The sequence below is a fragment of the Canis aureus genome, chromosome 4, assembly GCF_053574225.1.
Source record: "Canis aureus isolate CA01 chromosome 4, VMU_Caureus_v.1.0, whole genome shotgun sequence".
NCBI lineage: Eukaryota > Metazoa > Chordata > Mammalia > Carnivora > Canidae > Canis > Canis aureus.
The window spans coordinates 26,020,218-26,045,373 of record NC_135614.1 but is presented as its reverse complement, the minus strand read 5'-3'; the positions used below and the strand labels follow the sequence as shown (position 1 = coordinate 26,045,373).

Genomic DNA, 25,156 nt, shown 5'->3' with positions numbered 1-25,156 from the left:
CTCCTCAGCCTCCAAGCAGCCCGCCCGGCGGGCTGCGGCGGCCAAGGCGAGTCAGGCTGGGGAGCGACGCTGCGGGTCCGCGGCGGTGGGCCGGGGTCTCGCCCCGCCCCCGGCCCCGCCCGCGTCAGGGCCCGCCCCGCCCCCTCGCCCTCCGCGGGCCCGCTCGGCTCCCCCTGCGCCGGGCGGAGTGGACGAGCCCGTAGCCTGGCCCCGCCCCCGCCCCGGGAGCCCCGGCGCCCGACGCTCGCCGGACTGTGCCACCGGGCGGGGAGGTGGGGGAGCGCCTCTCCGGGCGGGGCGCGCGGCCCGCAGTCTGGGAGGCCGACGCTGCCCAGGGCGCTGCGGAGGGCGGCTCGGCTGCCCGGCAGCTCGGCAGCGCGGCTGCGAGGCGCGGACTCCGCCGGGACCCGAGCGGGCGCCGCGAGCGGCAGCGCGCCGCCTCCCCCCCCCCGGGTGGCCGCGGTGGTTGGGCCCGGCTGCGGCAGAGCGTTCGCTCGGAGATGGCGGAGCCGCGGCGACGCGGCCAGAGGCCCCGAGAGCTGGGAAGCCGGGCAGCCCCGGGACGCGGCGGAGCCCGGGGCCAGCGGGGACGCCGCCTAGTCCGCCGGGTGAGCCGCCCTTGAGGGTAACCACCCCCACTCAGACTGTGGCCCCCCCGCGGTCGCCCGCAGTTCCTCCCCTCACACTTCCCCTCAGTGTTGCCACCATCACCACCCGCGGGCTTGTCCCGGGCGGCCCTCGGCGCGGCCCCGCGCTGCCCTCTCCCGCGGCCCTTCCACCCGCCGCCCTCCCGGTTGCCTCAGTGCCCTCGGTGCGGGGCTCCGCCTTCCCTCTGGGCTCTCCCAGCCCGACGCCTGCGTCGATGTCACCCCCGGCTCTCCTCAGCGCGTCCCTTGCCCGGCTCCCGGCTGGCGCTCCCTTGGCGTCCACCTGTGACCGCATGTACCTCCTCCGCAGGGACCCCCGGTCCGTGCCCCCCCGGTGCGCCAGCCCCGCATCCCGTCGTCGCTGCTCGGCGCCCCCTCCTCCGCCAGCGGCCGCAGCGCTCGTCTCCCCGCGCGGGGCCCCCAGCCCCGCCTTCCCGGTCCCTAAGCCCGGGTGCTGTCGCCCAGCAGGCCCGGTGACCCCCGCGGTTTCTGCCCCCAAGACCTCCCGGCGCTGCCCACACGCGCAGCACCCCTGCCCCGTGTCCCTGCTTCGGGGTTTGCCATCCCACCCCGCGCTCTACCCCAGTAGCTCCCGGGGCGCCCCTTCCCTGAGTATCGCTGCTGCTTCTAGGTGTGAAGCCGACATGCAGCGGTTTACCAACACAGGCTGTGGAGCTTGACGGGCCTGACTCTGAAGCCCTCCACTCACTGGGCTGTGTGATCCTGGGCAAGTTACTAAGCTTCTCTGGACCTCAGATTACTCCTGTGTAAACGGGGATAATAATAGTATCTACTCCTTACCTACCTCCCAGGGCTGGTGTGAGCGTTAAATATTTGGAAAGCTCTTAGAAGAATGTCTGACGAAGAGTAAGCTCTCAGTAACTATTTGCTGTTTTTCTTACCATTAATGGGTGAGACACCCTGAGTGTCCACTCCCCCCACCCCCCAGTTTCCCTCCAGTTTCCTTTAACTCTTAGGATTTACCCCTTCCCATCACCATTTTGATCCTCCCCGAGCTTTTTTTTTTTTTTTTTTTTCTCACGTCCATTAATTTGACCCAGACCAAAGCCCAGCTGTTCTTAAATTATCTCCCAATTCCAAGGAACCCTGTCTCTGCCTAATCACCCCTGAGTTGTGTGTGTCTGGGAGGGGGGTAGTAGAGTGGGATTGTCAGTCATTGGCCTTACTAGGAATGGCCGAGCTGGAGAGAGGAGCATTAAAGCTTTTAGAAGCAGTCTATCTATTTAAGAAAACAGTCTCCAAAATTAGGCCTCCCTGAAACTGTTTTCTGATCACACTGTCCTTACCTCTCTCTTATTGGTTGGATATGACTTAAGCTCCTGTTGCTCTCATCCAGCCCCACTCAGTTTGCTGTTTTTGAAACAGGCTTCAATCCCTCATGTCTCCACAGTTTAGCTCAGGACCTTCCTGAGCTGTTCAGTGATGAGGATATAGTATCACCTAGGCTAAGTTAGGAAGGAAAGCTAAAGTGATAGAGAGACTCTGGAGTCAGCTCTCTGGGTTATCTCAGGCCCCAGTGATGTGCCCTGCCCTGGGGCTACATTTTTGTCACCTCTCTGACACTGGTGCAGGTGAGGTGAAGGGCAGGGGCTGAGTAATTTTTCACAAGCAATGGAAAAGAGAGTTCCCAGGTTCTGGATTTGGAAGTGAATTGACTGATTACCTAGCAGCATTTCTCTTGCCTCTTCAACTCCCCCCACTCTAGCGTCCTCCTGACTGCAAGTTCGTTAGTGCTTTTAGCTTGTGATGTTGGGTTTGATTGATGAGGAAGATTAACAGACTCATGAGTTTCCTCTTATCTGATATTTCGTTGGAGCACGGGACTTGTGGGGCTTTCCGTCCCTCCCTCCCAGGCCGACCAGAGCTCCTGCTGGCTGACCAACTGCTCAGTCTTGGGCTGGGAACTTTTTTCAGAGCAGGTTCATTTTCAGCCTCCTGGACTGTTTGATCTCTTGTTGATGAGATTTATTCCCTTCCAACCCTTGAATATACTGCTCTAGCTCAGAAATTAGCTCAGGAAGGGGAATTTAGACAGTGTTTTCAGAAAGGGAACAAGCTATGAAATGAAAGTATGAGACTCGGATTGTGTTGTTCTTCTGCAGGAGCTTTTTTTGGAAAAGAAATCATCCTGTGAGCAGGAGGTAAGAGAGATGCGTGAAGAGGGGAATGGATTAAAGATACACTTTCAGGTGGAGAAGTAACCCATTGATTCTTCTGTCTTATAAATAGTGAGAGCAGAGATGATGAACTTTGTTAACCTTTGATGTGAGGAGCTCAGCAGGACGGAGAGTGGAACCTCGCTAGATTTGCATCCTGAAGCCATGGAGCAGGGGGCCATGGTGACCTGAGACCAATGGACTCTGTCCAGTTGCCCCTTATTGCCCCTTCTGACTCCCCTACCCTAAAGTAAGGGTACTTGACTCCAGCTTTTCAGGGGGCTGACCCTGAGGAAATCCTTTTCCCTTATTTTCCTATCTTTCTACCCTCCTGAGAGAGCCCCAGCCTATAGAACTCCTACCTCCCATCCCCTGAGGTAGTCCCCATCCCTGCCTCCCCTTCCCTGCCTCCCCTTCCCCCGCCATGCTCAAGCTGTGGAAGGTGGTACGCCCAGCTCGGCAGCTGGAACTGCACCGCCTCATACTGCTGCTGATTGCTTTCAGTCTGGGCTCCATGGGCTTCCTGGCTTACTATGTGTCCACCAGCCCCAAGGCCAAGGAACCCTTGCCCCTGCCCTTGGGAGACTGCAGCAGTGGTGGAGCAGCTGGCCCTGGCCCTGTGCGTCCTCCAGTCCCGCCACGGCCCCCCAGGCCACCAGAGACAGCTCGAACTGAACCTGTGGTCCTTGTATTTGTGGAGAGTGCATACTCCCAGCTGGGACAGGAGATTGTGGCCATCTTGGAGTCTAGTCGTTTTCGCTATAGCACCGAGCTAGCACCTGGCCGAGGGGACATGCCCACACTGACTGATCATACCCGTGGCCGCTATGTCTTGGTCATTTATGAAAACCTGCTCAAGTATGTCAACTTGGATGCGTGGAGTCGGGAACTGCTAGACCGGTACTGTGTGGAGTATGGTGTGGGCATCATTGGCTTTTTCCGAGCCCATGAACATAGCCTACTAAGTGCCCAGCTCAAGGGCTTTCCCCTTTTTCTACACTCAAATTTGGGGCTCCGGGACTACCAAGTGAATCCTTCTGCCCCCCTACTGCATCTCACACGCCCCAGCCGCCTAGAACCTGGGCCACTGCCTGGTGATGACTGGACCATCTTCCAATCCAATCATAGCACATATGAACCAGTGCTTCTTGCCAGCCTTCGGCCAGCTGAGCCCCCTGTGCCAGTACCAGTGCCTCGCCGGACCCGGCTTCCCACTGTCATACAGGACCTGGGGCTTCATGATGGCATCCAACGGGTGCTCTTTGGCCATGGCCTTTCCTTCTGGCTCCACAAGCTTGTTTTTGTTGATGCTGTTGCGTACCTCACTGGCAAGCGCCTCTGCCTAGACCTTGACCGCTACATCTTAGTAGACATCGATGACATCTTTGTGGGCAAGGAAGGTACCCGCATGAAGGTGGCTGATGTTGAGGTCAGTCTTTTTCCTCCAATTGCTTTCCTTAGAAGCTGTGTCAAGCTCTATCCTATCAGACTACCCTGACTCTGAGCTTGTCATCGGTATAATCTCTGCCCTTTTCAGTCAAGAAGTACACTGCTTCTCATTTTTCTTCTGTTTAGTGTGCTCTCATGATTTCTCGTGTTCCTGCCACCTTTTCCAGGCTCTGTTGACCACCCAGAACAAACTCAGGACCTTAGTCCCCAACTTCACCTTCAACCTGGGCTTCTCGGGCAAGTTTTATCATACTGGTGAGTATTCTTCTGCCCTCTCAGCATATCAGTCTTAGTGTGATCTGTCCCTTCACTGTTCATCTTCCTGGGTAGACAAGTTAGAGAAAAGGGGCAGGGTTTGGGATCAAAATGTTGTGTGGAGCGGGCGGCGGATGTGAATTTAGGTTAGCATGGTTGGCTGGAAGACAAGTTAGCGGGGGGACAGATAGGCTTAGGTAGGCAGAGGTCAACAATCTTGTCCAAAGAATGGAAGGTGGTCAGTATTGTTACGGAACAGAGGAGGGCACAGGGCCCAACTGGCTGTGGTCAGTGGTCAGTGTGTGATCATAGGGACAGAGGAGGAGGATGCAGGGGACGACATGCTGCTGAAGCACCGCAGAGAGTTCTGGTGGTTCCCCCACATGTGGAGCCACATGCAGCCACACCTGTTCCACAATCGCTCCGTGCTGGCTGACCAGATGAGGCTCAACAAACAGTTTGCTCTGGTGAGACACTTGGATCTCGTCCCCATACTTTTGCCCAAAGATAATGCTTCCTTTTCAACCTTCCCCTAATGGGTACCCTTTCCCTACCCTGTCCATTTTTCTTTCTGTGGAGGCATCCCCACCCTCTTTACCCTCTACTCCCTAAACCTCACCAGGTCCTGGTGAGAGTCTATGCCATTCCCAGGAGCATGGGATTCCCACGGATCTGGGGTATGCTGTGGCCCCCCACCACTCGGGTGTATACCCCATCCACACGCAGCTCTATGAGGCCTGGAAATCTGTGTGGGGCATCCAGGTGACCAGCACTGAGGAGTACCCCCATCTCCGCCCTGCCCGCTACCGCCGTGGCTTCATTCACAATGGCATTATGGTGAGGGACCCCCAACACAAACTTGAATCAAACTCCTATGTTTAGACAACCACCACCCTGCATTGACTTCCTTCCTATCAACTTCTAGTCCAAGTTTACATAATAGGGGGTAGAGGGGTAAAACATCATAGTGCACATACTAGGAGTTTTAGTGGTATAACTCAGACCTCTACAAACCCAAGGAATCATTAATGCTTAGGACTTTTGTTCCTTATCTGCTTTTCATTCCACCTTTCAAATCTCATCTCTTCCCCGCCCCCCCCAACCCCCTTCTTCTAGGTACTGCCACGGCAGACGTGTGGCCTCTTCACTCACACAATCTTCTATAACGAATATCCCGGAGGTTCTCGTGAACTAGACAGGAGCATCCGAGGTGGAGAGCTCTTTCTGACAGTGCTGCTTAATCCGGTAAGGTGCTGAGAGGAAGGGCTAGAAGACTGGAGGGCCGAAGTGTATGGAGGCTGGGACCTTTGCTTACCAAGCCTGATTCTGAGGTGGGGTAGGCTCTCCAGTTCTGACATGCAGGCACCCCCTTACAGATCAGCATTTTTATGACCCATCTGTCCAATTATGGAAATGATCGGCTGGGCCTGTATACCTTTGAGAGCCTGGTGCGCTTCCTCCAGTGCTGGACACGGCTGCGCCTACAGACCCTTCCTCCTGTCCCTCTCGCACGAAAGTACTTTGAACTATTCCCTCAAGAGCGAAGCCCCCTTTGGCAGGTATGGGTGGAGCTCAGGGTGACCAGAGATGTGATGAGGGCGGGGAGGGTTGAGAAAAAGATTAGACATCTGATTCTTTGCTTCATCTTCAGAATCCTTGTGATGACAAGAGGCACAAAGATATCTGGTCCAAGGAGAAAACCTGTGATCGGCTCCCCAAGTTCCTGATTGTGGGCCCCCAGAAGACAGGTGAATCATCCCTAGCTAACTTCTCTTTCCCTGCCTTACACCCAAAGGATTCTTTGGCCAAAGAATTCCCTTCACATACCCATCCCTCCTTAATCCAGTCTCCTAAGACAGTGTTTCTTAATTCTGGTGGTGCATCAGAACCATCTGTGTTTTGTTTTTTTTTTTTTTAAAGATCCACAAGTGAGGGTACCTGGGTGGCTCAATGGTTGAGTATCTGCCTTTTGCTCGGGTCATGGTCCCAGGGTCCTGAGATCAAGTTCCATGGGGAGCCTGCTTCTCCCTCTGCTTATGTCTCTGCCTGTGTGTGTGTGAGAGAGATGAATGAATAAAATATTTAGAAAAATCCACAAGTGATTCTGATCCAGTCAAGGCTGAAAACTATTCTAACACTTCCCTGGGCTTCTCTCAGTCTAGTTTGTCCAAAGGGGATATTACTACCCAGAGTGGTTATTTTCTCACCTCCCTAAAGTCCATGTTGTTGATCTGGTTTCTTTCCCACAAAAGCCTGAACTTTCTCTCCTGCTTAGGGACCACAGCTATTCACTTCTTCCTGAGCCTGCACCCAGCTGTGACTAGCAGCTTCCCTAGCCCCAGCACCTTTGAGGAGATTCAGTTCTTCAACGGCCCTAATTACCACAAGGGCATTGATTGGTGAGGCTGGGACCCTTGGAATGTTTCTCAGAGGAACACTCCCTTCCCTCAAAATACCCCGTTCCAACTTCCACTAGCACAGATGTTTGGCCCCTTCACTTTGCAAATTCTCTGCCTCTCATCTGTACTACTTCCTAGGTACATGGACTTCTTCCCTGTCCCTTCCAATGCCAGCACTGACTTTCTGTTTGAAAAAAGTGCCACCTACTTTGACTCAGAGGTTGTACCACGTCGGGGGGCTGCCCTCCTGCCACGAGCCAAGATCATCACTGTGCTCACCAACCCTGCTGACAGGGCCTATTCCTGGTATCAGGTGAGCCTGAAACTAGGGATACGTTAGGGCTTAAGTGAGGGAAGTGGTGACTGCTAGAGCGACAGAAGGAAGAGGGTAGGGAAACTAAGCCAGTCGCTCTGGGGAGGGGTTCTTATGCTGTTTATCCACCAGACCAAGAGTAGGGCAGAGTAATTCTCTCAAATCACCCATCCCTTCCCTTCCTATTCCTTGTCCTTCAGCACCAGCGAGCACATGGAGACCCAGTTGCTCTGAATTATACCTTCTACCAGGTGATATCCGCCTCCTCTCAGGCCCCTCTGGCACTTCGCTCCCTGCAGAACCGCTGTCTTGTCCCTGGCTACTATTCCACCCATCTGCAGCGCTGGCTGACTTACTATCCCTCTGGACAGGTACAGTCCCCCAATAGACCCTGTTGGGGTCCCCCTTCCCTTCCTCTTCCTTCAGTCTAGAGGCTTCTAAGGAATACAGAAGAAACCACATCCCTGTCCCTTTAGTTGCTGATTGTGGATGGGCAAGAGCTGCGTACCAACCCAGCTGCCTCAATGGAGAGCATCCAGAAGTTCCTGGGTATCACACCCTTTCTGAACTACACACGGACCCTCAGGTGGGAGAGTATGACCCAGGGGAGGAGGAATCTGGGGGAAATGGGGAAGCAGGTTGACCATGTCTGTTTGGAAGAGATGTGTGTCCCTGTGAGCTGGGAGAGGTAGTGTACATTTCTGGGGTTTGAATTTCCTTTCTCCCTACCAACCAGCGGCCTCTTCTCGTCAAGCAGGTTTGATGAAGATAAGGGATTCTGGTGCCAGGGTCTTGAAGGTGGTAAGACTCGCTGTCTCGGGAAGAGCAAAGGCCGAAGGTATCCAGATATGGACACTGAGGTGAGTAAAGCCTGGGACAAGGTATCCCTCTCTACCTCTAAGATCTCATCCTTGTCCCACTCCTTACCATTTCTGCCTCCATTTTTCTCCTATTAGTCCCGCCTTTTTCTTACGGATTTTTTCCGGAACCACAATTTGGATCTGTCGAAGCTGCTAAGCCGGCTTGGACAGCCAGTGCCCTCATGGCTTCGGGAAGAACTGCAGCATTCCAGTCTGGGCTGATGTCCGGGCCTCCTGTACCAGCAAAAGCCCCCTGCTTCCCTAAAGGGCAAGCCCAGAGCAGGGCCCAAAAGGGGGATAGAGTGGCCCAGCCCCTGCCCCTTCTACCTCAGTGGCCCCCAGGCCTGGGATGGCTGAGAAGGGAAGGGCAGTCCTTTCCCACAGCTCTGGGGTCTTATAAAGGGGCTTCCCTTGATACCCCACATCGTGGTACTAGGCACCTTTGACCCATGGTCTTAGAAGGTGGGCAGGAATGAAAGGGTCCAGGCAGGGTGTAGAGGAACTTATTAATCCAGTGACTTCCCTCTTCATCCTCAGCAGTATATCTATCTATACCTGACTATGGGAGGGACCCCCTACTGTGGGATCAATGGGATCTACCTGTGGCCCGGCCTCCCTAATGTCATTCACATTGAATGGGGACGAGGCCGGACAGTGGCTCATAGAGCTAAGTATGAGCCCTAGCTGTGGGCTAGAAATGTCCTTAAATAAACATCCTTATTTTTCTGTTTTGTCTGCCTCACTGGAGTGGGAGGAACTTAGACTAAAGCAAGTATCAGTCTTTTCCCCCACCCTGGTTCAAAGCTCATCTGCACGTGGAGGGAAAGAAGGCAAAGGCCCAGGCAGACTAGAGTAAAAAAGGAGTTTATATATTTATAAATGCCAAATAAATACCAGAGGCCACCCAATGCCCCCTCCCAGACAGGGCTGTCTCCCCCAACCCTAGGCTTCTAGGGTCTGAGACATCTTGGCCCCAAGCTACAGCCCAAGAGCAGCTGCCAGTCTGGGCTACCAGAGAACTGAGTGGGGATGATCTGTCCAGCCAAGATTCACTCCCTCTGTGTGAGGGGCCCCCATAGCCACAGGCCTGTGTCCCTGTATAGGACCCTAGAGGGGCCAGACTCATGGGGAGAAGGTGGTCATCTCGAGGGAGACCCGCTGCCACAGCTCCTTGGTCTGTTTGCTGCGCTTGAGGTTCTGCAGGATGTCGTTGAACTGCATCATGCCCATGGGTGTCAGGCAGAAGGCGCTGCGGGCACTGCGGATCGCGTTCACAAAGTCGTCGTAGTCGGCAGGGGTCAGGTGAATCAAGCGGTGGTGGATGTACTAGAAGAGGATGAGCCACTAAGCACAGAACCAGGCCCATCCTCCCTAGCGCACGGGGTAATCTGTTCCCTGCCTGCCCAGGAAGTGCTCCGCCCTACTCCATACTTCCTAGGTTGTCACCTGCATGTATGCCTGCTGGCAGCGCTGCACCAGTTGGTGGAAGGCCGGGGCACGCAGGTGGTTGTGGGCATGAGCAGGGCTCAGCCGCTGCAGCGTCTCCATGACGATCTCCTGCAGCACAAACGGGCTCAGCACCCCCTTGGCTGCCCCCACACAGAACTGGTGCACGTAGTTCACTCCTGGGGGGCAGGGGGAGGGGCATGAGACGGGGGTGGCCACCTCTGCCCTAGGGACCCAACTTTTATCTCTCAGCTCTGGCCTGGCAGAGAGCCTCCCTCCACCCCAGGAGCTGAGGTAACCCCCCCACCCCCCGCGCACGCACACATACCCGACCAAGGCCTCAACTCTGAGCAAGAGCTAGGAAGGAGGTCTGGGATAGGAAGGTGGGGGAAGTGGGAGGGGGGCGGACAATGGTCCTGGGGAGAGGAGGTGTTACCCAGCTTTGCTGCCAGCCCCAGCAACCATTTGACATCATCAGTGTAGGGGGGGGAGCGGGAGAAGTTGTTGGGGTGATCATTGTGTGCTCTGCGACCCAGCATCTCCAGTGCCAGCATTCCTGGGAGAAAAGGGTGGGCACACGGTGGGGGTACATCCTTTATCATCCTCTACCCCGACATGGTACACCTGACCCCAGAGTAAACCAATTAAGAGCTGTGGGGAGGGAGGTGTCGCTGAAGAGCCTGTGGCACAACTGCAGGTGGGGGCACAAAAAGGGACCTCCTCTCACCAACACGGTAGGCAGCGTGCAGGTGGTGCAGGCTGTGTGGGTTGACGGGCTGACTGTGTGTCTCCTCCTCGGGTGGTGGAAACCCCCCGCTCACCAGAGGGCTGGGCTGTGTAGTCAGGGCAGGCAACGAGGCACCCTGGATGGCTGGAAACGTGGATGCTGGATGGACACTGCTCACTGAAGGTGGGATGAAAGCCAGATGAGGAACTCCCGGCCCAAAAGGGGACAGAGAGGGTTCCTCCCCCAACTCCCTGTGTACCTCCCCTCCATTCACCTGTTCCCTGTCCCCACAACTCACAGGCCACACTGGTGGGCAGTGGGAGCCCTGGCTCTGTGTGGTAGGGATGTACTGTGATGGGTGCCATGGAAGGGACGGGGAAAGACACAGCAGTGGCAGCAAGTGAGGGGGGAGTCACTGAGTAAGGGTACTGAGCCCCCAAGAAGGCAGGATGCACACCCTAAAGACAGGGAGAAGAGAAGAGAATTCTATTAAGATGTAGCTCTCCCCCTTGGTCCCACAACTGGTGTCCCTACATTTTTTATCTTAGTTGGCTGGCCTGGGTCCCCCAGACCTCCACCACCTCACCAGGACAGCCCTAGGACTCTCCCAGAGGACCCCACTCCAACCCCACACGAACCCTCAATGTTTTTCCACCTGCCCAACCCCCCCCAGAACACTGGTCTCACCTGTGGGTATGCAGAGCTGGGCACAGGGAAGACGGCAGGCCGGGGCATATGAGGCATTGGGTGGGCAGGGTGTGCTGGGTGGGTGAGGTATTGAGGGCTGCAGGGCAGGTGGGGCTGTAGAGCAGTGTAGGGGTGCAGGCCAGGGGAATGACCATGCCCCAGTCCTGGACCTGGATATAGACTGGACCCCACTGAGATGACTGGCACCACTGTGGCTGCTGCTGTCACTGCTGCCGCTGCCACTGTAACCGGCTCAGTCCCTGGGCCCCCCCTGCCCTCAGGCAGCCCCCGCCCAGCCTCCCCAGCTGCCCTGATCCCACTGGCACTACAGCTTGTAGCCCCTTCACGGGCTGTGGATGAGCCACCTGCTGTTTGCTCATATAGCCAGAACCACTGGTGAGCAACCTCAAACAACACTTCGGGGTATACACCCCCACCCTTTGCCGCCTCTTCCACTGCCATGCAGGCCTTCTCCAACATCAGGTTATCCTGGAAGGGAGGGACACAGAGGGTTAAGGGGAGGGGCTTCCCTCAGGGTCGCTCTTAAATGACATTCCACCACCTCTGAGTTGGCTGGTTCCCGGGGAGGCATCAGAGGTCAGGCTGATGCTCAGAGTCCGTGTCAGAGTAATGAGTGCTTCACACAGACGCTGAACAAACAACTGACCAGTAGAAGACCCAGGTTATAGTCCTAGTTCTAAACTAACTTACACCCTCTCCCATCCAATTCCACTGTCTCCCTAAAGTCTGCCCTGAGTATTCCAGCCTGCTGATCACCTCCATCCCTAAAGCACAGGCCTCCATTTCCTTAAACTATAAAATAGGAATAATCCTAATCTCAGAGTCATATGGTAAAAGAAGAAATGGATGTGAAAGTGCATTAACAGCACAACAGGACAAACGGGATAATCTGTGAGCTCCAGGACACAGGAATCAAGAGCTGAACTATTGATTTTCCTCATGCCCAAAGTCCCTGCCCAGATGCCTCAAAGCAGGTCCCCAGATTGCCCATAGAAATACCTGCTCCTTGCACTGCACCAGGGCCCGCTGGATCTCATTAGGGTTCAATGCATGGGCATGAGGCAGGCAGCTGAGGGCTAGCTCCGCCGCTGCCCTCACCATATTGGAGTCTCGTGCCCGTGATGCCCTGTCAGCCAGGGATGCAACCTCAGGGGGTGTCAGGTGTCCATCCCAGCACTCTACCAGTATAGTCAGAGCTGCACTGCCAATCTCCATTGCCTGACCTTCAGGGAAAGGAGCAAAAATCAGAATGGGGTGAGTACGGGCACCTCTGGGGAGTGCAAGTGGTATCTGAGATCAGTAATTCCACGAGGATAAGACTCTCAGCTCTATCAAGAAGTACCGCCCCCCCATACCCCAATCAAGACACTGGGTTTACCTGTAATCCAGGAAACGTGGGAAGAATAAGTACGTGAGAGCCAGTTGGGAGAAACAAAGTTGTGCAGGCCAAGGGCATAAAGCCCAATCTCGAAGGCGCAAAGGTGCAGGTTGCGGTGAGGACCCTGGTGGCCCCCTGAGGAAGATGGATGTGTGAAAATGGAAGTGCTGCTGTTGCCCCCTGCCTTGATCAGCACCGTCTTCGCCAACTCGAAGTAGAAGTGTGCAGCTGCCTCTGATGGCTGATTGGGTACATGGGGGGCATGACTCTCGGGACGGCGGCCCTTGTACCTGAAGGGGCAATGGGGTAGGGACGGGGATTGGGGTTTCTCTGAAATGGGTATCCAGGTTGTTTGGGTAAGACCAGGGTAAGTGGGATTACGGGGGAACATTAGCTGGATTACACTAGGGATGTGGCTCTGAGGGTGGGCCAGAGGAGAGGAGATGGGTATTTCTTCCACTGACCTGCCAACCTCAACGGTCTTTGCCCGGGCCCCTCCACTGGCACTGGCCCGGCGACTTCCACTGGAGGACGAGGAGCCCAGGGAGTCCGAGGAAGAACTGCTAATGCTGTCACTGTCCTGTCCTCGGCCCCAGGAGGTGGGGGCCCAGCCCCCTCGAAGTGGCCTCCGGCTTAAGGTGGGGGAGCTGTCCGACGTCGTTTCGGGGGCACTGCTGTCAATGCTGGCCATGCCTAACCCCCCAAGACAAGTCAGTCTCAGAAGCCAGAAGTTCCAGAGTTCAGACTTCAGGAATATCCTCCCCTCCATGTCATCCCACAGGCTGTCATACCTGTGTGTTTCTTCTTAGGCCGCCCTGGGGAGCCCCAGCCCCGTCCATTGTAGCCTCCACGACTGCCGAGTGCCAGGCGGCTGGGAACCTTCCCTTCTGGCCTTGGGGTCAAGGCTGCCTCAGATGGGAGACCCTCACAGGGAGAATGTGGGGAACTTTCTAGGTGGGAGAAAATAGGACATTGGGATGAGCTCAGGAAAGGGGACCCCAACATGGTTCCTATACCATTCATCCCCCCTGCCCAGTGCCCCCACCTCACCAGGCACATTCTTCTCTGTGAAGCCCTCAGTGGGGCCTGGCCCAGCCCCTGCCACACTCCCTGGCTGAGCAGGCCCTGCAGAGCCCGAGGTCAGTGGTTGCAGGGCCCCTGGGGCAGATGGGCCCCCATGCTTTGAAGGAGACCTCTGGCTGGCTGTGGCTGGGCGGCTGGATGAGTAGAACGAACTCAGTGTTTGGGGCTTATGCGTCTGGCTCTCTCGGTCCAAGAGTTTGTCTAAGATCTGAGAACAGAATCAGACAAGATGCCCTTTAGCTCCTGACTTCTATTTCTATTTACCTTCCTCTCTCTTTGAAACAGCTTCCAGAAGCCTTCCCCAGTTACAACCATAGGCGGACCCCCCCATCCCCCAGATAGGGGCTGGCTTACGTATCTTGGTATCCTAACACTTAACCATAGGACTGAGTATATGGGTATTCAATAAATATGAAATAAACGTAAAACTGACTTTATGCCCTTTGCTTTTCTTCTTCCACCCCCTGCCCAAGCACTCCTTTGAGACCATTAGTCTTTTTTAGTTAGTGGGTTTTTTGTTTAGTTTTTTAGAGGGAGAGTGTGTGTGTAAGTGGGGTAGGGAGGGCCAGAGGGAGAAGAGAGAGAGAATCCCAAGCAGGCTCCATGCCCAGTACAGAGCCTGACACAGGGTTCAGTCTCATGACCTTGAGATCGTGACCTGTGCTGAAATCAAGAGTCAGACGCTCAACCGACTAAGTTACTCAGCAACCCCCCCACACCCCATTTGGTCTTACTCTTTATGAAGTGTCCCCAGGATTCTCCATTAATCTCCTATGGGCAGTATAGCCCTTTCCTTATTGTACTGGAATCCCCTGAGAAAGATGGTAAAATTTGCTGCCTGTCAAAATCCCAGTACCTCTGTCCCTACCTTTTTAAGCTTGGCTTGGTCATCCTTATAGGTGATCATTAGAGCCAGTGCCAGGTCACCCTTCTCCCGACGTGTGCCTTCACAAAGGAGGGGATGCTCTGCCTCACTCACTGTTGTTTTCATACCTGTGAGAAGAAGGGTCTCATAGGGACTGAGAATGGCCATAACTCCCAAGATGCCAAAGGTGAACACGCTGGGGCTACTGAGTCAACCAGCATATGACATAAGGAGTTCTGACCCAACCCACATCCCCTGTGGAAGGTCCCCACCACTTATTATACCCAGCCTTAGCTCCGATCTACGTTTTAAGACCTTCATAAGCTGGCCCACTCTACCTTCATAGCATATCCATCATTTCAAGGAAGTTGGACTCCTCACTCTCATGAAGACTCAATTATCCCTGTTTTTATTCATGGTCTTTTGTCCCTCTACCAAAAACCTAAGTGATCTTTTAACCTACATTCCATATTCTATATCCTCCTGGATTCCTTCTCCTAGATTTTTGTTTTGCTGCTCTTACAACACCAAACAGCCATAGCACACAATTTGTTCCTAAATTCTTTTTTTTTTTTTTTAAGATTTATTTATTTATTCATTCAGAGAGAGCGAAGAGAGTGGCAGAGACACAGGCAGAGGGAGAAGCAGGCTCCACGCAGGGAGCCCGATGTGGGACTTGATCCCGGGTCTCCAGGATCACACCCCAGGCTGCAGGCAGCGCTAAACCGCTGCGCCACGGGGGCTGCCCTGTTCCTAAATTCTTGACTGTCTCATAGGCAGTACTTGGCTTATACACGTCATTCTGGCTGTCCCACTGCCATACAGCCCCTTCAAAACAGGGCCACATCTCACACCCTTCATGGCCACAGGCTTAGCTCATAGTTGTGCTCAAGATAGTCTAGACTCACCTAAGGCAGCAACTGCTGCTTCAAATCCCAGCTCCTCATCCCCAGGCATCTCGTTGTTCCAGTTACGACTTGGAGGCCGGGAACCCGTGGGAGAAACCACTGGACGAAAGTTGAAGTCAGTCAGCCAGACAGAAGCATCATGGGGAAGAATAAAATGTAGGGAACCCAAGACCCTTATCATTCCAGACCTCTCATGAAGCTGCCTGATGGGTCCCAAAGGCAATTCAGAGCTTTGGGGCTCTTGGTTTCTCCTGAGAGAAAACTACTCCTACCCAAGATTCCTACTTGCTATAAAGTCATGCACCGTACCTGGAGCACAGAGAACGTCAAAGATGAAACTGGCCAACATGAGAGGCAAAACAGGCCGATAGTCACAGAGCGTCCCCTCCCGAAGCTCCTCTGCCCGGCACCGCATGGTACTCATCTCACTTGGACCCAGAGGAATCTTCTTGAGCAGGGCAGCCACCTCAGACTCCTGGTATGCCAGCTTCACCTAACAGCATAAGCACAGCTCAGACCTCTGTTGTGCCAGTACACATCAAGCCGCAGGGCTCTGAGGAGACTGCAGTACAAGGCTCAGATAGATAGACCCTCTGACCTCCAAGGCCTTGGTAGAAGCTGGGGGCCGCTGTAGCTCCAAGGCAAACATGCCAACTCGGAAGGCCAGGTTGTGGTGCTCTGGACGTTCACTTAGCACTGTTAATAGGAAGGCTGCCTTGGTCAGGGTGTTGGTGGCCACCCAGGTCTGACGGCTCGTAGATACCTTGTTCTTCTTGCCCTAAAGAAGGAAGTGCAAGGAGGCAGGCTGATGAGTCTGACTCATCTTGGTGGAGTGAGAAGGAGGCTCTCACTTGGGGTGGGGCATAGAAGAGGGTTGGGGCAAGTGGGGAGGTAGGTGGGAGTCTCTCACCTTGGCAGGGGGCGGCTCTACCTTGAGGTCGGGTGGGTTGGCTAGCAGGTCCTGGGCAAGCTCCACGGTGAGGCGGGAGGCCTCACTGCTGTAGCCATGCGCATGCAGGGCCTCAGCACAGGCAAACAACACCTGGGGAGGACATGGGCCGCACACAGGCTGAAGCCCTAACTTCCAGGGGCAGGACACCATACTCACTCATGCAGCACACATCCCATGAGTCCTTGCTATATGCTAGGCCCTCTACTGGTCCTGGGTATACCACAGGAACTCACAGTCTGATCAGAGAAACAGACACACAAACACACAAACCAGCGTGAAGCCAGCTACCACTGGGAAAGGTCGAGAGGGGAACAGGTGGGTAAGATACCTCACTGGGACCTGGGGTGGAGAAGCAATCTCAGGGACAACTTCCTAGAGGAAGGGATCTCTGAGATATCTGAGACCTGAGGAAGGAACAGGAACTAACTGGGTAAAGTGAGGGAGAACATTCTACGCAGAAAGGCCAATCTGTGCAAATATAAGGATGCAAGAAAAAGCATGGCAAGCTAGAGGAATGGTTCAGCTGACCAGTATAAAGGACAGAAGAGCTGGATGAGGCTGCAGAAGCACGCAAAGATCGGACCAAGTAGAGCCTCACAAGTCATGCCAAGGACCTTCATTTTTAAACTCAGGGCAGTGAGAAATCACTGAATACTTTTAAGCATCAGAGCGACACAACCAGACAGCCCAGGAAAATCAACATGGAAGCAATGAAGAGAATGGATGGCAGGCAGGAGGGCCAGTTAGGAGCCCCACCACAGGATTCTAACAGCCATGCTCCAGTCCTGACACCCCTGACTAGAGCCAGACGGCCCCTCTCCCAGCTGTGGCTAAGGAGCACCCTCAGCGTCCTCTCGGCGTCCTCTCACCTCCATGCGGCTCTCCTGTTCCAGTGGCTTCAGCCCGGCAAACAGGTCATGCTCCTCCCCGGCCCCGCCCTCGGCCTTCTCTTCCTCGCCCCCAGCCCCATCCTGGGCATTCAGATAATATGCCTGGTAGTCATCATCCTCCTCTCCGACTGCAGTGGCTGCCTCTTTGGTTTTGGGGAGCCCATTGCCACTCTCATCTGTGGAAGGGAGGTCATCCCGGGTACAGACCTCCCCAGGCAACAGGCCACGGGGGCCAGCAGAGGCTGTGGGCGGCTCAGGCCCTTCCGAGAAGTACACACCACCATCTTCTTCGTAAGTATCTGGGGGCTCAGGAAGGAAGGTGGGTGGACCTCGGGAGCCACCAGCAGGAGGGCAGGGTGGCGGGCTCTCAGGGAATCCACCAAAGGTGCTGGCCTCTGCACCCAGGGCCAGGCTGCTGTCATCCAGGCTCATCTCGGCCAGATCTGGCTCCAGGGAGCTGTCTTCACTGCTCAGCCGTCGCTTGCTGCCGCCGCCTGCTGAGCCCTTGCCCCCACTGCCAGCCCCACCCAGTGCCTTGGCTTTGCCCCCACCTGGGCCCATCTTATGCAGGGCCTTATCTCCCCCCTCCGCAGAGAGGCGGCGGGGACCCCGCTGCGACGAGGGGACCCCCTCACCCAATCCCTTGCGCTTGGCCCCCGGCTCCTTGGGCCGCACAGCTGGCTCAGAAGGGAGAGCTCGGGGCCGCTCCCGGGATTCCTCCAGGCCCCCAGGGCGGGAGGCACCTGGCCGAGGAGGCAGGGCCCGGGCCCAGCACAGCGCCAACTTCCGGTCAGTGCCGCTGTAGGTGACACCGGGAAGTGGGTAGGCCTCTTCCCAGTTGAAGTAGCAGGCCTCCACTGCTGGCCGGAAGCCAGGGAAGAGCCGCTCCAGGGTCTTTTTGTGCTGTCCCCGCTTCACATTCTCAATCACCTTCAGCTGCCACTGGCGTAGCTGTGCACACAGTTCCCGGCGACTGTGGGAACAAAGTTGGGGAGGCTGCAGGGGGGCTACACTCTGCCCTGAGAGGGGATGGAAGGAGACAGAGCCGGCACGAACCCCAGAAGGGGGGCCCAAGGAAGGCCCCAGGGAAGCACTGCTCCAAACAGCCCGTACCCATCACTCCAACACTTAGGCATCTGGGAAAGCGGGAGCTATTTCGGGGAGGGAAGGAAGAAAGCCTCTCAGAAAAGAACTCCTAAATCTCCAGCAACCCTAATACTCAGCACCTGCCATTTCCTGAGGACTAGAAGAGAACATGTCTATGGGTCCAGGAGATGAGGGCTCAGTCTGTCTGGGCTGGCCCGGGATGGGTGCCATGGTGAGCGTGGGGAGAGACTCACCGCTGGGGACTGAGTGCAGGGTCCAGAACAGCTAGCCTCCACAGGGTGACCATCTCGTCACACATGCTGGCACACGCATGGGCGGCCACCTCTGACTGCCCATTGCTGCGGCCCGTGTGCCCACTGGCGCTGCTGTGTGAGGCTGAGGTGCGCACGCTGTACCACCAACCCGTTATCTGGAAACAAAGAGGGCCCCGAGATGCACCTAGCAGCCCGGAGAAAGAAAGAGTGGCGCTCCCCAGTGTCCCCATCAGGAGGGAGGCGAGGGTAAGGGAAGGAGAAAATGAACCACAGCGGAGCTCGCCAACCCCGGAGGGTTACCTGTTCATAGGTGAGGCACTGGTCAGTGAGGATCTCCAACAAGGGGGCAGCATTGCTGTCCCTCCGTTTGAACATCTCCCGCACGATGCTAAGTAGGTTCCAGACCCCCTCTGGCTCGCGGCCCCTCAGAGGGCGCAGCAGACAGGCCCACTCGGCAGCAGCCGGAGGTTCCGTGGAAGACAGATACATGGAGTTCACGTCACTGTGAAGGCAGTGGGTGGAAAATGCTAACCCTGAGATGGGTCGCATGAAACAAGTGCACCAGGGCTTTGACACAAAAGGGGTCCTGACCCCAAACATGGAGGGGGGGGAGGGACGCTACAACAACAATTCTTGATCCTCAGGTATTAACAGAACAAAGCAAAGGATCTGTCAATCTGTCAACAGCCTGAAGGACGCTCCCCTGCACCACAGACACAGGCGTGAAGCGATCCATTTACCTGAAGACCACAGGCGAGGGTCCACAGAACTTGTGCAAAGTCTTCTTGATGTTGTCAGTGAGTGTGGATTCATCCAAATACCAAGTACTCTGGTCAGAGGCGGAGGGCCCTGCTGTGGGGTCTGGGGGTGACAGGCAGTCAGTTACCTAGAGATAGGGGCCTGGATTCGCCTGACAGCAGCAAGCTGTTTTTAGTCAGCGGTACTCTGCGCTACCAGCTTGCTTCCTTCCCACCGCCCTTCCTTCTCTCCACACTCACCGGGGGCTCCACACACGGTGTTGATGGCCGTGGACTGCGAAGAGAGGAGTTCATCCAGAAGACGCTGGGCTGTGGGGAGGATCTGAGCCGGGAAAGGGACAAAGGCACAGATGACCCCAGGAGGCACTGCTCTAACATGAAGACTCGATCGCAGTCCTGAGCTCCGGGGCTGGAGGAGGGCGTGCCTCACTCACCTGCTGAGGGAGTTCACTGATGAGGTACTGGGCAAACTTCTGCAGCTGGTCCCTCTGCAGCCGAGACAGGGACTCTGAGACTGGGGCACGCAGGCAGACTGCAGAAGCCTGAAGGGGACACGGAGAGAAATAGAACAAGCTGAGAGAAGGCTTGCTGACGCCGGAGCCGGGGAAAGACAGGCAGATTCAGGGAGGCGAGGGGGCTCACATTGTGGCCAGGCATGCAGCAGAGAAGGGGGGGATGGAGCGTAGGATAGGGCCGGGATAAATTGGGAGGGCCTCACGTTGTGGATGCGGAAGAGACAGAGTGCCACGACGTGAGTGCACCATTTGGCCCCAGCCCCACAGGTGCAGCTGCAGGAAGTGACCCGGCAGCGGTCAAACATCACAGCCACGTTGTAGGCCCCTTTGGGGGGGACCATCTGAGGTGGCACCACTGTAGCACTCAGGTGGAACCCTGGGAAGAAACATGGGTATGGTCAGGGAAAGCCATCGAGACATAATTCTCTGCCCTCAACCCTGGCCCTGCAGTTATCCTGACGACCTGCTCTGGCTTCTTGCAGTAGGTCCTTCATTCCTAACAAAGGGGATAGGAGGAGCAGGGGTTGTCACAGGGCGCAAGGGGACCCTTACCTATCTGCAGTGGGTCTTTCACAGCCCTCATGCGGAACAGCTGATCCCCTCGCTGGAACTCGTCCGCACTGCCATTGGCCAGGCAGGAATACAGCCTGATAGTGAAGAAGACGACACAGCCAAAACTCAGCAAATACCCTTCAAGAGACCCTGTCAGAGACCATAATGCCCTGGGCACTCTCTCCCCAGTGTCACTCCCTCTTAGGGAAAATCCCAGGCACTCTCTCCTCCCCTTGTCGTCTTCTTACCACAGCCCCAAATACAGTATCTCCTTTGTTCTGTAGGAAGCCCAGCACACAGTGTGGAATATCAGGACCCACTCCCCACCATCAGTCCTTTAGCCTCACCGGATATCCTCTTCATTCTCAGGGAAGCTCCAAAAAGCAATTCGGAGCTGTAGCTGCTCAGGCACTGGGGGATAAACTTTCTCCACCACTTCAAATGGGATATGAAATGCCACCTGCTTTGCTGATAGCTCCACCAATGGGATCACCAGTCCATCTTGGAAACAAATGTTTGGGTGAGGGTAAAGAGAAGGGGAAATGAAAAGGGCCATGATTACTTGGCACCAATGCCAGTGCCTAACTTCTTGGGCCCCACTTCACTATAAAAGAAAGGGGAGATCTGGATGAAAAACCCAGGGATGTTCCAGTTAGGATACATTAACCCTTAAGGCTCCAACTGGGGGAGGGGAGCTAATCAACTGCAACCAACAGCCTGCTACCTAAGGTCTAGAAGAGAAGTTACCAGGGATATCCCAGAAATTCCTGGCCAAACAGGTGTGTTCCAAGATCCTAGCAAGTAACCCCTCTCACATGGCTCGGCATCTAATTTCCCTCATACCTAGCACTTTAGATTCATATTACATTGTTAATGTCTCTTCCTCTGACATTCTCTTCTCTAGTTGCTTTTTTACTATCCCTTTTTCTCTAGATGACTCTAGACCTCTACCTAAGGAGTGAAGATAGGCCAGAGCCCAGAGGAGTTAAGAGAGAGAGAGAGGTCCATTAAAAGAGAGACTTCATGTCCTCTGGCACACCTGAGCCTTGGCTTCCTACAATGCAAGCCTGGGAAGGGTGGGGAGGAAGATGGGTTATCCTAGGAAAACCTAGCTACTGCTCCTGTAATCACCTGCAGTAGGATGGAGTTGCTACTCAATGTTTCCTGCACTGTTTTAATCAAAAAGTGATGAAACAAAAACAGATTGCAAATGTATCTCACCAAATTGCTAATCAGAGTAGAAGACAGATCAGAAAATCATGGAGCTGAAAGAAACCTTTTTTTTAAAAGTTAATCTCCTTATTTTACAAGCAAGCAACTGGGGGTAGCCCGGGATGGCAGGGGGTTTGGGGAATGACATGCTTTTCTAGATTTTAACCTATTCAGGAAAATACTGATATGCTGAAAATTTTCATCAACATGACTTCAGTTACTTCCCTCTAAGCCCCAAGGCTACCCATACATGCAAATGTGAGAAAAGCAAAGAAACCATAGAAGACCCACAGTGAAACTGCCTATGATCTTTGTGGGCATGTGGGTGTGTGTACACAGAACATACTCCACCTCTCCAACTGAAGTTGAACACTACCACTCCTAACGAGTCACATGTGTACATTTCTCTCTGTCCCAGTGGTGCTAAAAGTGCTAAAAATCTCTGCAGGGCATTTTGGAAAACAGGACTCTTGGAATGGCTGGAGTAGAATCACACCCCCAAATGCCTAAAAAAGTCAGCTTGCATTGAGGCCCAGGACAAAAACTGTGCCTTAAGGAAGGCAGGGAAAGGATGTGGGGAGTCTTGAGGCTGTGGATCTTCACTTATCATCACTCTCCCCTCAATCCCCTTTAATTAAAGGAAAAATCTTCACAGCACTGCTCAGTTAATTCACTGAAAGACCTAACGATGAAAGAAGCTTACTGCAAAAAAAAAAAAAAACAGTAAGGGTGTTTCATAAGGAAACTCTAGAAACAATTACCTACACCCTTCCCCGGGGTCCCAGATGATAGAAATCTAAGGCTCTAATCCAGCGGTCCCAGCCGGGGCTCCTGACAGATGTTCAACATGGCTGGGAACCAAGCCTCTGATCTGAACCTATGTAACTATGGAATCTCCTCTCACAGGCCAGTTCACCTACACTTTCCTCTGGATGGAACCCCTTCCTGGTGTAGCCAGGATCAGAGACTGTCATCGCCCTTAACAGGAAGTTCCCAACGCACTTTGCAATGGGGTCGACACACCTCAAGTGGTTCCCTTCTTCACGATCCACCCCCTACCCGCCTTCTCTTCTATTTTTCTGGCTCGCCACGGGCGGAACTGGTAAGTATTCCCAAAGTCAGGGGAGTTTTTTTTCTCCTACCCCACCTCTAAGACAAATGAACCACAAAAGACGTACTTTGTCGTTAATCCTACCCACCGGAGGATTTCCCAGCCCTCACTCCCATACACACGCACACAGGCGCGCGCGCGCTCGCGCTGGCGTGGAGGAGCCAAGCCCAGGAAGACTGGAAAAGCGAGTCCAGAAGTCCGTTCCGAGCTTGGGACAGCTCGCGGCCGGGACAGCTCCCGAGCAGGGACAGCTCCCCAGCAAGGCCCGAGCAGAGCCAGTCCGCTCCCTTCCCCCTCCGCTCACCCTCACCTCGCATTCTGGTACCGCCGCTGCCACCGCCGCCGCCGCCGCCAGTGGGGGAATTGGGCCCCGCGGACTGTTTGCGCCATCCCCGCCAGTTCTGGCAGAGGCTCTCGGCCTCGGAGATGAAGGAACAGAGCGAATCCTCCTCAAAGCGGTCCGAATCTTCGAATGAAAAGCGCTCTCCGTCCTCCCATTCCGCGAACATCAGCTCCATGGGGCCTGCACCCCCCGGGGCCGGGTCCCCCCCCGCGGATCCGGGGCCTGGGCCGCCGGCCGGGGGCTGAGGGGAGGCCCGGGGCCTGAGGGGCGAGCCGGGGCTGGGGGTGGCCGGGGCGCTCAGGGCGGCCGTGCCGGACGAGGATCTCAAGCCTGGAAGGGATATGGAATCGGGCCTCGCCCAACTGCGAGGTGCGAACAGGGATCGTGGCCAGTACCCGAGACTCCGGGCCCGGACGAAGCGCTCGGCAGCCGGGGCCTCTCGGCGGCTGCGGCGCCGCCTCCCCCATCAGCTGATCTGAACTTCCGGCCGCGCCGGCCACCACCACTTCCGCCCTCGCGCGCTTGGGAACCGGACCCGGGACGGGCAGATGTAGAGGACCTGTCTGTCTAATTACTGCATTTCCTGCCTTTTTTTCTCGAACCCACCCTCGGATACCGTAAGAGGAAATCAATACACAGAGGAGTATGAAATGACTACAGATCCCAGCAATAACTCGGCGTCCATAATGTCCCCGAGGAATAAACAGCCGCCATGAACGCCGGGAAACGTAGGCTGTCAAGCGATAACACAGAAACTATTAGGTGGAGTTTACGGTTTTAACTCCGGATAGGCCCTGGGGCCGCATAACCTTCTGGGAGTTGTAGTCCAGAAGCCTGCATTCCATCATACTTTTTTTTTTTTTTTTTTTTTTAAATTTTTATTTATTTATGATAGTCACAGAGAGAGAGAGAGAGAGGCAGAGACACAGGCAGAGGGAGAAGCAGGCTCCATGCACCGGGAGCCCGACGTGGGATTCGATCCCGGGTCTCCAGGATCGTGCCCCGGGCCAAAGGCAGGCGCCAAACCGCTGCGCCACCCAGGGATCCCCATCATACTTTTTAATAGGGTCTCTTCAGGGAAGTACCACGAGAAGAATGCACTTGATTTCAGGAAATGGTTGTACGGTTTTGTCAGTGGGTCCTTTTTTTTGTGCTATGGACCCTTTGGCAGCCTGGCAGTCTTTAGACCTCCCTTCTCCAGTTGTTATAAACGCACAAAATAAAACTTAAAAATTACAAAGGAAACCAATTATGTCGAAATACAATTGCCAAATTAATAAAACAAATTTGTAACACACTGATACTTTATTTACACATTAAGACCCAAATACAGTAATTTTGAAGCTAGTGATGGGTATAAATGATACTGAGGTATCTGCAATCTACTATATGAAAATATGATTTCACATAGGTATTGCTGACATACTGTGGTATGTTTCCCTCAGTCCTAACTGAAGTGCTAAATTTCAGTTGTAGTTAAAGACAAAATTTCTTTCCCATTTATGTCCACAGAACTCAGGTCCATCCCAAAGTGCATAGGCACTGGGCTTCTTCCTACAGCCAAGAGCCTCAGCTTTCAGAACTAGGCAACTGCCCAGTGCTTTATCCATGGGATATGAGGACTATAGGAAGAGGTAGCTGTGGGGGTCAGGGAAGTAAGACCCCTTCTTTATCTTAATAATTACCCCATTGGAGCTTTAGAAACCCCACTGATCCCTTTGTCATTTTAATGCTCTAATATATATAGAAAAGGTTAGATTAGTTATGCCTGAAAGGGCAGAGGTACCTAAAATGCTACACAATTGTTTCTAATATCAAGGGGTCACAGAAGTTAATGCCTTCAGCAACTAGGGAGGTAACTTAATGAGAGAAGTGAACAGGTGATACAAAAAAGATAACTGCCAAACAAGTTTCAGTTTTACCATTTGGGAGAGGCCAATGCCAGGTACCTGGGGAAGGGAGACAAATGATAATCAGCTCCACTTAATTATTGCCATGCAGGAAGAAGAAACTGGTGTTGCCAGATCCTTTTTTTTTTAATGGAAAGCTAAAAAGTGGATTTTTAATAACATTTTCTTATTTTTGAAGGTGGTCATCTAATTTAAAAAAATTTTTTTAATTGTGTTGGCTAAATAAAATACATCTGCAGTAACTTTGGTCACCAGTTTGTGAACTTTTGATGATTCTGGGAGCATCCAGGGGCTATACACAAAATAGGCAGTCACTAAATACTTACCAAAAAACCCT

General features: G+C 54.4%; 2 protein-coding genes across 12 annotated transcripts; one reads left to right on the top strand and one right to left on the bottom strand.

Annotated features, from left to right (window-relative positions):
- The first annotated feature begins 465 nt into the window (after positions 1–465).
- NDST2 (N-deacetylase and N-sulfotransferase 2) lies at positions 466–8,826 on the top strand. Of its 7 annotated transcripts, none has more exons than XM_077895013.1 (16): positions 466–608; positions 1,279–1,374; positions 2,771–2,809; positions 2,898–4,253; positions 4,441–4,528; positions 4,841–4,995; positions 5,180–5,365; positions 5,645–5,773; positions 5,905–6,087; positions 6,180–6,276; positions 6,804–6,927; positions 7,066–7,240; positions 7,441–7,611; positions 7,717–7,826; positions 7,998–8,100; positions 8,197–8,826. In XM_077895013.1, the coding sequence occupies exons 4-16, from the start codon at positions 3,249–3,251 to the stop codon at positions 8,320–8,322; spliced, it is 2,652 nt and encodes an 883-aa protein (XP_077751139.1). In that variant the 5' UTR covers positions 466–608; positions 1,279–1,374; positions 2,771–2,809; positions 2,898–3,248; the 3' UTR covers positions 8,323–8,826. The 7 variants fall into 7 exon arrangements, with proteins under 7 accessions (XP_077751139.1, XP_077751143.1, XP_077751144.1 ...); XM_077895017.1 differs by having other exon boundaries at positions 1,279–1,514; positions 7,492–7,611; XM_077895018.1 differs by having other exon boundaries at positions 1,279–1,514; positions 7,717–7,789.
- A 122-nt stretch (positions 8,827–8,948) lies between these two features.
- ZSWIM8 (zinc finger SWIM-type containing 8) lies at positions 8,949–23,383 on the bottom strand. 5 transcript variants are annotated; one of them, XM_077894979.1, is made up of 26 exons: positions 22,877–23,383; positions 20,591–20,744; positions 20,244–20,338; positions 19,895–20,067; positions 19,611–19,718; positions 19,417–19,498; positions 19,159–19,279; positions 18,719–18,920; positions 18,398–18,573; positions 17,037–18,030; positions 16,126–16,257; positions 15,814–15,993; positions 15,525–15,708; positions 15,216–15,314; positions 14,311–14,435; positions 13,410–13,650; positions 13,151–13,309; positions 12,824–13,052; positions 12,360–12,649; positions 11,981–12,204; positions 10,961–11,449; positions 10,548–10,731; positions 10,274–10,450; positions 9,983–10,102; positions 9,547–9,657; positions 8,949–9,426 (listed from the first exon to the last, which is right to left on the bottom strand). In XM_077894979.1, exons 1-26 carry the CDS (start codon positions 23,082–23,084, stop codon positions 8,966–8,968), a joined length of 5,718 nt encoding a protein of 1,905 aa, XP_077751105.1. In that variant the 5' UTR covers positions 23,085–23,383; the 3' UTR covers positions 8,949–8,965. The 5 variants fall into 5 exon arrangements, with proteins under 5 accessions (XP_077751105.1, XP_077751106.1, XP_077751109.1 ...); XM_077894980.1 differs by having other exon boundaries at positions 10,572–10,731; positions 22,877–23,382; XM_077894981.1 differs by having other exon boundaries at positions 9,085–9,426; positions 9,547–9,725; positions 22,877–23,382.
- Positions 23,384–25,156: the final 1,773 nt, after the last annotated feature.